The sequence below is a fragment of the Danio rerio genome, chromosome 23 (genome assembly GCF_052040795.2).
Source record: "Danio rerio strain M-AB ecotype USA chromosome 23, GRCz13ab, whole genome shotgun sequence".
Classification (NCBI taxonomy): Eukaryota; Metazoa; Chordata; class Actinopteri; order Cypriniformes; family Danionidae; genus Danio; species Danio rerio.
The window spans coordinates 1,024,233-1,037,183 of NC_141043.1; the positions used below are offsets into that span (position 1 = coordinate 1,024,233).

Genomic DNA, 12,951 nt, shown 5'->3' on the forward strand with positions numbered 1-12,951 from the left:
AATCACTCTGCGCAGGTAGAGATATTTGACTGTCCATCAGATTATATGTTGATATTGTTTTTGTAAAATTACATGTTGGTTGACTCTATTTATATATAGTTAAATGCAAAATAACACTCAAATATTTCCCAGATTATGTTTCTCAGATTGAGGAGTTGTTCACAGTATTTCCTCTAATATTTGTTCTTTCATTTTTGTTTTATTCATTTTAAGCTCAATATTATTCACCCTTCAGCAATATTAGTGTTGGATTGTCTCCAGAACAAACCACTGTTATACAATGACTTGCCTAATTACCCTAACTTTACCCTAATTACCCTAGTGAAGCCTTTACATGTCACTATAAGCTGATATCTGATATATTTAAGCTACCAGCATCTTTATAGCTTGTAAAATATAATATACTGTCATCATGGCAAAGACAAAATAAGTTGTTATTATGTTTAAAAATGTGTTTAAACTCTGTTAAACAGCACTTGGGGAATATTAAAAACGTAAAAATTAAATTAGAGCGACTAATTTGTGACTTTTATATACATAAATATTATCTAAATTTTTTATAAATAAACATTAATATGCTTATTTATTCAATTCAATTCATCTTTATTTCTCTGGTGGTTTCACAATGTAGATTGTGTCAAAGCAGCTTCACAAACAAGATCATAGTAATTTGTAGTGTCAGTCAGTGTTCAGAGTTCAGTTCAGTTCAGTGTGGTTTAATAATCACTGCTGAGAGTCCAAACACTGAAGAGCAAATCCATCGATGTGCAGCTCTACAGATCCCGAACCATGAAAGCCAGAGGCGACAGTGAACAAACTTCACCAATTGACCACAGTGAAGAATAAAAAACCTAGAAAGAAACCAGGTTCAGTTGGGCACAACCATTTCTTATTTATTTATGCAGTTTTATTTTATCTGTACTGTAATTGTACTGTAATTAATTAATTAATCAATAATGATAATCAATCAACCAGTCGATTGATTGATTGACTGATTATTTGATTGATCGATCAATTAATCAATTAATCAATCAATCAATCGATTAATTAATGAATGCATGAATGTGTACAGATTCACTCATTCATTCTTTTTTTTCGGTTTAGTCCCTTTATTAATCCGGGATCGCCACAGCGGAATGAACCGCCAACTTATCCAGCACGTTTTTACGCAGCGGATGCCCTTCCAGCCGCAACCCATCTCTGGTAAAACGTTTACAGATGAACACTAATAAATTGTATCATGATGTGCTTTTCTTCAACTCAGAGCGCTATAAGATATGCAACAACAAATAAAAATGCAGAGAATAACAAGCTTGCATAAAATCGCAGCTACAAGCCAAAAGTCACACCACAATGATCAATAAAACAAACATGTTTCACACTTTACAATAAGGTTCATTAGTTAATTCAATTCAATTTCAATTTAATTTATTTATAAAGCACTTTAAAACAACACAGTTGACCAAAGTGCTGACAACAAAGAGTAAAACAAACTTTAAAATACAAATAAATAAACATAAAATGTCTCAAACTGTGCTAAAAGCCAAATTGAACAGGTGGGTTTTAAGAAGGGATTTAAAAACAGTGATGGAAGAGGCTTGTCTGATGTACAACGGTAGCTCATTCCACAATTTTGGTGCAGCCACAGCAAAAGCCCGATCCCCTCTGAGCTTTCGACTGGTCCTGGGCACACCCAGGAGGAGCTGATCAGCTGACCTGAGCAAACGATAAGGTGTGTATGTTAATGTTAATTAATGCATTTACTAACATGAACAAACAATGAACAAAACACTTACTACTGTATTTGTTCATGCTCGTTAACGTTAGTTAATGAAAATACAGTTGTTCATTGTTAGTTCATGTTAACTCATGCTGTATTAACTAATGTTAACAAGCATGAAATTGAATGTTAATAATGCATTAGTAAATGTTTAATTATGATTAATAAATGCTGTACATGTGTTGTTCATGATTAGTTCATGTTAGTAAATGCATTAACTAATGAACCTTATTGTAAAGAGTTACCTCAAACATTATATGCAAAATGTTCCTAACAAAAAAGTCATATATTTAGATTAATAATTTATAAATGATAAATATATTTTGAAGAACCAAGCAATTTCACTTAAATTTAACTTTAAATGCAATTAAATAAGTGTTTTCTTTTTTAAATGACGTGCACTATAAAAAAATGCTGGATTGCACATAATTCCTTTATGTTGTCCCAACACAAATCGACAAATTCAAGTCAACAAATTAAAGTGAATTGAACATTAAACAATTAAGTTGCCCCTCAAAAAAGTAAGAGTTGTGTTGTTTCAACTCGTTTTAAAAAAGTAGTTTGAACAGGCAGTTGAGTTTGAGTGCAGCCTGCACATTTCTGTGCATTCATTGTGTCGGGAGCTGCTTAATTATTCATTCATTCATTCATTCATTATCCTTCGGATTAGTTTTTATTTCAGAGAAATGAACCACCAACTATTCCAGCTTGTTTTACACAGTGGATGTCCTTCCAGCTGCAACCCACCACTTGGAAACACCCATACACACTCATTCACACACACTCAGACACTACAGCCAATTTAGTTGATCAGTTCCCCTATAGCGCATGTGTTTGGACTGTGGGGGAAACCGGAGCACCCGGAGGAAACCCACGCCAACACGGGGAGAACATGCAAACTCCACACAGAAACACCAACTGACCTAACTGGGACTCGAACCAGTGACCTTCTTACCTTGAGGCGACAGTGCTAACCACTGAGCCACCGTGCTGCACTTAATCATACTTTAGTAACCAAAAATGATTGTAACAACAAGATTGTTGAACAGTAAATGCTGAAACCGATTCTGAAGACCTGATTTCCAATAAGGAGGAGACGGTGTTATCAGAGGACGTCATCGCAGCATTTCACTGCCGTTCCACAATGCCATCAGTTCACAGCTTTTGCAAAGAACAGGCTCAACAGGTCGACACACGTTAACAGAGTCAGATCAGCTCAGTGTTATTTCCCTTCACTGTCCTTATCTGATCCGCACCTCTGGAAATGGATATCTGACTGTCTGTCAGTGAAGATGATTCGTTTCAAAAGCATTTTTTGTTTTGCTGGTGGAAAGTCTCTTCACACCTCAATAACACTCATTAAGTTAGGGGGATAGCTCACATAAAACATTAAATTAAATTAAATTTATGTCATCTGATGGGCATACAGTTGAAGTCAGGATTATGACCCTGCTGAATTATTATTTTCCCAAATATCTGTTTAGCGGAGAGCAGATTTATTCAACACATTTCTAATCACAACAGTGTTAATCACTCATCTCTAATAACTGATTTATTTTCTCTTTGTCATGATGACAGTAAATAATATTAGACTTGATATTCTTCAAGACACTTCTAGACAGCTTAAAGGGACATTTAAAGGCTTCACTAGGGTAATTAGGGTAACTAGGCAGGTTAGGGTAATTAGGCAAGTTATTGTATAACGATGGTTTGTTCTGTAGACTATCGAGAAAAAATATAGATTAAAGGGGCGAATAATATAGACCCTAAAATGTTGTTTAAAAAAATAAAAACTGCTTTTCTTCTAGCCGAAATAAAACATAAAAGACTTTCTCCAGAAGAACAAATATTATCAGACACACTGTGAAAATTTCCTTGATCTGTTAAACATCATTTGGGAAATATTTTAAAAAGAAGAAGAAAAAAAATTAAAGGGGGCGAATAATTCTGACTTCAACTGTAACTCATATATTAACTCAGACTTTACAGATCAGTTGTTCATATTTGTTAACCATCTACTAATACTAAAACCGTACTTCCCTAAACCCAACCAATTTTACAAAAGCCGTCCAGAAAAAGAAAAGCCCTCGTCTGACTTTTACCACGTTTTCAGATTTGACCATGTTTTCACCGTGTTATTTACTCGTTCATCTATTTTTTGGATTCTGTTTTTATCTTAGCTGATTTCTGGAACCGCTCTACCCCCCCGAACTCGAACCCGGTCATCGTCGTCATGGTCAACTCCTCTCAGCTAACTGGTCAAACTGGTTGCGGCGGGAAAGCCCTCCTCACGGATGTAAGCGGTCAGCTGGTCAGCGCGAAAAGGAACGGCATCACATTCACTTAAAAAAAATCAAATGCAGTCATACGTACCTCCGGCTACATAATTCGAGGCCTCCAGAAACGTCCACGCAACTCCGTTTTCAGAATGAGCCTGTGTTGACTATATCTCATTAGATTATTAGTAGACTGTTGGGTTGGGGTTGGGGTTAGGATTCGTGTAAGTGGACATGTATAGTAGCTGCTTGGATGTACAGTATCAGTTGAGCGCTATCAACAGATAATAAACAGATAGTCTATTAATGGACCATCAAAATAAAGTGTTACCAAAGCTAGTTGTTGAATTGTTTTGTTTAAGCTGGCATAATGCCTTTAGTATTATTTGTACAGAAGTTTTGTATTGATGAATCAGTCCATTGGAATTAATTTGCATTTTCTGCAGAAGATCAGTCATTTTTCTGTGGGTGTTATTAACGTTATGACTGACTAAAATGCCAACTGAGAGTGTTGAAGGAAATGATTTTTGAAGGAAATGATGATTTTTAGCAGCAGAGGGAAGGGCTGCTTATGAAGAAATACATATTAAAGGTGATAGAATAAAGGAGACCGAGCCTTACCTAGCTGAAGTTGAAGAAATGTTCACCCTGCGGTGAATTTTTTTTTTTTTTATCAAATATTTCCCAAATGATAAAAGAAATATTTTACACTGTAATCATGGCAAAGATAAAAGAAATCAGTTATTAGAAATGAGTTATTAAAACTATTATGAATAGAAATGTGCTGAAAACAAAAACAAAACACAAAATATTTCATTTTGTATTTTGTATTTTTTTTATTTTCAATTGTAAACATACATCCTTCCCTGTCATTTAGAGCTGTAATACATTTCAAAAAAAGTTGTGACAAGAGCAGCTCAGGGCTGGTAATCAGGTAAAATGGTGAAATGATGTGATTTGATGTGATGTCAACAGGTGATTTAATACAAAAGCAGCATCAGTAGGTCTTGTCCTTTAGGAGCAAAGATGGGTCGAGGATCGCCAATTTACCAACAAATACATGAGAAAATGATTACAAAGTTTAAACAATGTTCCTCAGAGAAAGAGTGGAAGACATTTGGATATTTCACCTTTAACAGTGCAGAACATCATTAAAGACTGAAGGAATCTGGAGGAATTTCAGTGTGTAAAGGACAAGAGCGCAAGCCTAAGCTGAACAACCGTGATCTCCGATCCCTCAGGCAGCGCTGTGTTAAGAATCCTCAACGATATCAGCACATGGGCTCAGGACTACAGCTGCAAACCTTTGTCAAGTACCAAAATACAAAGTTATATTAACAAATGCCACTTAAAACTGTACTGTGCCAAAAGGAAGCCCTATGTTAACAATGTCCAGAAGTGCTGTCGACTTCTCTGGGCTCGGAAGCATATGGGATGGACCATCACACAGTGGAAACGTGTCCTGTGCTCTGATCAATCAGTATTTCAGGGATTTTTTGACACATTACAAAGTCCAAGTAAGTGGATACAGGTACTGGACTGGCCTGCCTGCAGTCCTGACCTGTCTCCAATAGAGAATCTGTGGCACAGTATAAAACACAAAATGCGACAATGAAGACCCTGAACTGTTGCCCACCTTAAGGCTTGCAGGAAGAATGAAAGAAAATGACACCTAAAACACTTGGTCTCTTCAGTCCTTAATCGTCTTTAACAAAGTAAGAAATGCTTTACTGAACCTAAACAGAAATACATGTTTATTTAAAAACTAACAATATAAACCATGAGGAACACATCAAATAATTTGTTATATTGTCTGCTTTCCCAGAGTGGCTGGAAGGGCATCCGCTGCATGAAAACGTGCTAGATAAGTTGGCGGTTCATTCCACTGTGGCGACCTCAGAGTAATAAAGGGACTAAGACGAAAAGATAACGAATGAATGAATATATCTGTAATAAACACAAGTCAAAATCAATTTGGATATCGTATTTTTATTTGTGTTTTCCATACTGTCCCAACCTTTTCTGATTTGGGGGTGTGAGAAAAGTATTCATTTGCAGTGTTGTTTTCAGGAAACACCAATACTCAAATGGTTACTATAATTGCTCTAATAATTATCAAACTAATAAGCAGAAACTGATGCTAGTCCCTAAACACACGGGCAATGTCACCACAATCACATTCTTATTAATCATTTGCATAAAGTCATGCCTGATGAAAAGGTTTCTGTGTAACCAGTGTTTTATTTGAGCTGGCATTTTCATTTAACACAATATGTTCACATGGTTGCTATGACTAAAGGGTTAAAAACAGATCAGAACAAAAGACGAAAACAGAACCAGTCTATCAGCGTCTCCTACTTACACAATATGATGTTGTGTGCTATTGACACACTTATCGTCCTTTCAAACGTTCAATCAAAGCAATGCAAACACGACGACAGGAGTTTGGCACTAGTGTTGAGCAGCTTGTTAAAACACAAATGCACAATAATTAGATTCTTCTAAACTTCGAACACCCTCGCATAAAGAACAAGCCAGCCTGATCTCACGAGGATTGTAAGTGTTTTACGTTGTGTCAGTTTAGTGGCTAAATCGTACGAATTCCTGTACGATTGTACGATTTTAAAAAGGACCCCTAAACCCCTAAACCCAACCGTCATTGGATAATGTTCAAATCGTACTAAATTGTACGAATTAGATCGTACGAATTTATACGAATTAGCCACTAAATCAACAAGTTACGAATTGCCTTGAGATTGCGTTGGAACAAGCATGGTTCTTATCTTATAAAAGTGATTTCTGGCTATTATATTAAGGATCGCATGGGCACCACTGTGGCTCACAGCAAGTAGGCCACAGGTTCGAGGTCAGCTGGCATTTCTGTGTGGAGTTTGCATGTTCTCGGACTTCTTCCGGGTGCTCCGGTTTCCCTTACAATCCAAACACACGTGCATTAGAGGAACTGATGAACTATATTGGCCTTAGTGTATGAGTGCGTGTGGATGAATGTGTATGGGTGTGTCCTAGTATTGGGTTGTTGCTGGAAGGGCTGTGTGAAACATATGCTGGAATGATTGGCGGTTCATTCTGCTGTGGTGACCCCTAAAATAATGACTAAGCCCAATGAATGAATGAATATGTCAAAGTGAACACATGACTATTTTGCTTACCTGATTGGATCTGCTTTTAAGAGCTGATTGGCTCAGTCGGTGTTCCTGAAACACCTGAACATTTTATTTCCTCCTGAATTAGTGACTTGCTTGCACAGTCCAGAACTGTGTCATTCAGAGTTTATATAATCTGTAATCTCAGATTAGCTCATCTTACTTACAGTAAGTCAGGGTTGCATCACGCAACAAAACAAGAAACCGGCTTTCATTTCTTTCAAAGGCAAATCTGACATCGCATACAACAACTTCATCTACTGAAACACTGAACTTTGACAAAAACTTTTCCAACCTTTATTATTCAAGTTCAATTATTGATTGAATTTGTAGCATGGGATTTATTTGATATGGACATGAAAAACACTGAACAAATGCATTATTATTTTAACAGTATTTTCATTAACAGTAGCCATAGAAATCACCAATGTTATTGTAAGTTTAAGTTTACATCTTGCAGTAAAAAAGTAGAGATGCTTCAGACAGCGAAATCCAACCCCAATCCAGCACAATGGCTGATTTTAAAATGTATCATCAAATGTTTACAATAACATGAGCACTAAATATGCATAAACCCAAAATATAGCTAACTGTAGCCACTCTTCATGAAGCCTCCCTACATTCCTTAAAAAAAAAAAACCCTGAAGAAAGGCACTTTAATGCGAAAGAAAGCACAAATATGGAAGAAGAATGTAAATAATAATAATCATGTGTGGTGCACTACCGCCCCCTGGCGGACTCTCAGATACTGCTGAAATGATTTCCCTCATTTTTGCTTGCTCTTTGTCCTTATTTCCCTCCAGAAATGAAAGTTCCCTCATTTTTTGCTCACCCTCATTGATTTCAGTAATTGTTTGTTTTTTTCGTCTTCTTATGTGGATTATCACAGTCTGTTTTTGTTGTCTACATGGATGTCACTGCTCTTCAATATTATTATAATTTATATATATATATATATATATATATATATATATATATATATATATATATATATATATATATATATATATATATATATATATATACATATATATATATACATCAGTTTTGTCTGGTTCTCAAATCTGATTGGCTGATAGCCGTGCGATATTCTGCAATATCAGAACTCCTACAGCCTCTTTACCCTTTGTGTATTACTCCGCCCACATACAGCCAGCAAAAAGCAGACACTACAGATCTACAGTTTAAAAGATGCACGCTCAACTGTTTAACTGTCAGATTATGATTTGAATCCAACGTGGAAGAAAGTAGTTCCTCATACAAAAGGGTTTTTGAGACTCTCCGTGTTTTAATTTTGTTTTTATATACACAATTATGCCGTCAAACTGTTGTATAAACACAATATCACATGAGTAGCAGTGTGATATGGCTGTATATCGGCACTGATGGCCTCGTGCCATCGCACGCCTCTCACCAGAGCTGATATACAGCCATATCGCACTGCTACTCGTGTGATATTGCTCATGTATATCATAAATACGGAATATTCTCAATAATATTAGTAAAGGAAACACAGGCCTTATATGAGTCGTTCATATATGTTTTTGCCTCTAATATTGGATTATTTTTAAATGAGTGTGCGTGTAAAATTTGCACAAAGAAATGATGCTGTTCTTCTCTACAGAAGTAGTTCCTCCACTCAGTTTAGTGCGTCATTATGGGCGTTTTACGTTATAACTAACGTGGTTCAAGCGATGGATCTGCAAGAGAAACTATGCGTTTTGGGAAACACTCGTCACTACATCGTTCTTTTCCCAAACGATGCATCATACTATGATAGTTCAGCCGCGAGTTACGTCGATGTTTGGGAAACGCACCCCTGATTGGTGGAGAGGTTATTAACACAATACATTAAAGCAAAAACCCGAACTTGAGACTTATTTTTTTTTTACGCGACGACTTTACACCTGGCGTGTGCTTTGGTGTGCACGATCACACTTTGATGTGCATGATCACACTTTGATGTGCACGATCACATTGGCGTGCATTTTAATGCACCAGCGAATAATTGAGGTAAAAAAAAGTTTGATATTCGCACATTTAGACTTTGGCATTCAATAAAATAATCAAGCAGAATTTAAAAGGCGAGTACAGATGAACGATAACGATGTATAGATATAAGCACAACTTGTGACATGTTCCCTATATCTGTAAAGTTTAATCTTAAGCTAATTTTGAGAGGAGCACACGCTCATGATTGACCCAGTTGGCCCACATTAGCTAATCACGATCTTCCAATCAAAGGATCCTAAGTTTCTATATATATATTCATTTCCTTTCTACAACTATCTTCGTCTGGAAGAAACCCCCTCCTCCCCCCTTTATCCAGAAGGGGCGGCACGGCAGCCCAGTGACTAGCACTGTTGCCTCTCAGCGAGAATACCAATGGCGTTGGGTCCTCACTGGGTCATCTGGTATTTCTGGAGTTTGCATGTTCTCCCCGTGTCCGTGTGGGTTTCCCACAAGTTCCCCAGTTTCCTCCAACCATCCAAATATGCTCTATATTATAGATAAAACAAGCCTAAATCTTTTTTATAATGTCTTACAATCAGGACGTTCACCTTGGCCTCAGCAACAGGGGAGTTTGAGATCGACCTGAGCTCAATCTCCCCTCGCCCTGCGAAAGGTGGGAGCCCTGAGCCCGAGGATCCCTTGAGCTCAGTGCTCTCTCCCGGGACAGCATGCCAAACTCTTGCCAAACTCTTGCACATCATGTCTGAAAATGCATGCAAGCATGACTTCAAAATACCAGCAGCACTATTAAACTCACTGTCAACAATATTCGTACTCTGACAGTCATTGGCTGATCATATTTCACTATTTAGGATTAGCGAACAATACTTTTCTGACATTATATTAAGAAGCTGAAGGTGTGAATGTGCAAACATAAAACCATCTCTACCCCAATGACTGAAAAGCGTCCCAGTGATGCTTAAAGGTGAGTGGTGGAGCTGTCATTTTTGGCTAAACACAAACACACACACACACACACACACACACACACACACACACAGACAAGTGATCCAGCAGTGCAAAGACAGTCATCCCAGCAAAAGTGCACAAAAACAGTACCTAAAGGCAGAACAGCGGCTCCTCAGTTCATCCGTGAGAAAAGAAGAAGAAGATCTTAACATCCTTGGCTAAAAAACACCTCTGATCATTTCAGGCAAGCTGGCACAAGTAGTTCATCCGAGCACCGACATGCTTCCCGATACATTCATAAGCAATAAAAAGTGTATCCAATAATTCCTCCAGGCCAAAATTGCCACTGAGAATGCAAAGTTCACAGCTTATCTCCACAATCACCTGCCTGTTTTGACTCTAATGAAGGCACATTTAATCCAAATCGTCTCCAAAAAGACACAAGAGGCACACTGAATCCAAATCGTCTCCAAAAAGTAAAAATGAAACCCCGGAACCCGTCTGCAGATGAAGCGTTATAGAAATGTGGAGTTGCTCGGGTTGTCTTGTGTGTTTTAGAGCTGGGTGTTTCTGTGGTTGACGGGCTGCTGGCAGATTTTGCCCAGATTGTTGAACTTTGGGCCGAGGTGTTGCAGAAAGTCCAGGTTATCTCCCAGATTACTGACGCTCAGCTGATCCAGAGACTGACAGTCGCTGCCTCTACCCTCATACTCATACTGATACGGGGAATACACCGGATAATCCCTCTGTTCCTCCGGGAACCCGCTGATCTTCTGCAGAACAGCAACACACTTTATTAATAATACACCATGCTAAAGCGCTTTTAGTTTGATTTTTGGTCTTGTTTTCAGTCCAAACATCGAAAAGTTCTTAGATCAAGATGCATTTTTAGGTGAGTAAAACATATAGTGTTGATTTGAGAAATAATGAGGCAAATTTAAAGTAAGTTTTTGGTTAAAACAATCAAAATAATCTGCTAATAGGGTAAAATAGATAATCTTGTTTTTTCTTTTGACATTAGATTATTTTGCTCACCCCATTGGCAGATTATTCGACTTGTTTTAAGGAAAAACGGACTTGATTTTGTTCCAAGTTGGACATGAATTCGATTAGAACTACAAACTTGGGTAAAAAAAGTGTAAACAAACTACAAAAATGGTGGACCCACGAGACCAACGTCAAGTACCCATCCATCCATCCATCCATGAATCTATCTATCTATCTATCTATCTATCTATCTATCTATCTATCTATCTATCTATCTATCTATCTATCTATCTATCTATCAAGGTTCTCAAAGTAGGGGTCGGGACCCCCTGGGGGGTCGCGGGACAATGACAAGGGGTCGCTTGGTGATTTCCAAACTCAAACAAATTTTATTAAACTATTTGAATGACCTTGTTTTATTCATAACCCAGAGAAGATAGTTAATAGTTGCATTAAAGAAACAACAACATACGAAAAAAAATCAGCCATCAGCCTTTAATTTTTATATTGGTAATTTTTATAAAAGTGATAAAAATGAATAAATGACTATTAAAAAATTATTATATGGTTAATAGACTGTTGCATTTGTGTTGTGACTGTGCTCATGTTCATATATGTCTATAGTTTTGTCTGCAACTTTACATATTTACAGTATAACCACCTTGAAAAATGGTGAAAAATTTCCATTAACAAAATAAAATTGTTATTTTGGGGGTCACGGGCTGAAAAGTTTGGGAACCCCTGATCTATTTATCTACTTCTTTGTGGCTAAGCCCCTTATGCCTTTCAACCCTAGCAACGCCCCTGGTTGGAACTAAACTTTGCAGGACACCGGCCCTCCAGGACTGAGTGTGGACACCACTGGTCTATACAGTGTGATTGATTTATCTTTTGGTCTGTGTTTTCTAAGCTATTAATGCCACCTTGTGGTGCTTAGATGAACTACAGGTCTGTGTAATAGATTTACATTGTGCAGTTCTAGATGTATAAGGCAGATGGCGCCAGTGCAGTTAAAGAAAGTGTGTGAAGATCATGCATGAACAGTGTTTGTTGGTTTGTATGTTTAAGTACATTGTTTAAATGAGTGTACTTATTAAACTAGTATAGACAATAACTGTCCTGCATATTTCTGTTTATTGTGCATCTCAGTATATTTCATGATTAGGATATGATAAATACGATATATGATAAATCATATACTGTGTGTTTGTGTGTGTGCATGCATGAGCAAGAGTGTTTGTTTGTGTGTGTGCGTGCATGCATGTGACACTGTGTGTGTGCAAGTGTGTGTGTGTGTGTGTGTGTGTGTGTGTGTGTGTGTGTGTGTGTGTGTGTGTGTGTGTTTTCCTCACCCTCTCGATGTGCTCTGCCAGGTTTCGGTCTACTCGGCTCACACTGTACCCTCTGGTCAGCTGAGCTCCTCCATTCTGGACAACAACAGTCATTCACACACACACACACACACACACACACACACACACACACACACACACACACACACACACACACACACACACACACACACACACACACACACACACACACACACACACACATCAGACTTCAGGTTAAACACATATTTGAAATGAACCTGCTGACACCTCGCAGTTCAGTAGTACAGTGGTGTTATTTTTATCAGTGTCTTTAATTATTTATATTTAATTTCAGAATTTTATTAAAATATATATTCTTTAATAAAATCGATAGATAGAGTCTGTATCTATCTTCTTATCTGTAGATGTGTTTCAATAAATAGATACTTCTTTGTGGAACTGCGGTATCGCCATCTTTATTTTACCAACAAGCACAACACAACCACTTC

At 37.4% G+C, this 12,951-nt stretch overlaps 1 protein-coding gene and 1 long non-coding RNA gene across 3 annotated transcripts in view; one reads left to right on the forward strand and one right to left on the reverse strand.

Moving 5' to 3' along the window:
- The window catches only part of LOC147831182 (uncharacterized), a 43,805-nt gene extending 36,140 nt beyond the window's left edge, over positions 1 to 7,665 (forward strand). The window contains exons 2-3 of the long non-coding RNA XR_015523031.1: positions 3,961 to 5,771; positions 5,882 to 7,665. This is a non-coding gene — a long non-coding RNA (uncharacterized LOC147831182). The remainder of the gene's footprint in view (positions 1 to 3,960; positions 5,772 to 5,881) is intronic.
- The window catches only part of cdh26.1 (cadherin 26, tandem duplicate 1), a 48,408-nt gene continuing 36,045 nt past the window's right edge, over positions 589 to 12,951 (reverse strand). Inside the window, exons 18-20 of one of the 2 annotated variants that reach the window (XR_015523002.1) lie at positions 12,482 to 12,556; positions 10,293 to 10,915; positions 589 to 851 (exon numbers count right to left, since the gene is read on the reverse strand). Coding sequence is in view for 1 of the 2 variants with exons in the window: in XM_087306359.1 (XP_087162485.1) it covers positions 10,697 to 10,915; positions 12,482 to 12,556 (294 nt within the window). In the remaining variant the exon portion in view is untranslated. Of the gene's footprint in view, positions 852 to 9,637; positions 10,916 to 12,481; positions 12,557 to 12,951 lie in introns of those variants that run through there. The other variant, XM_087306359.1, reaches the window with a different exon arrangement.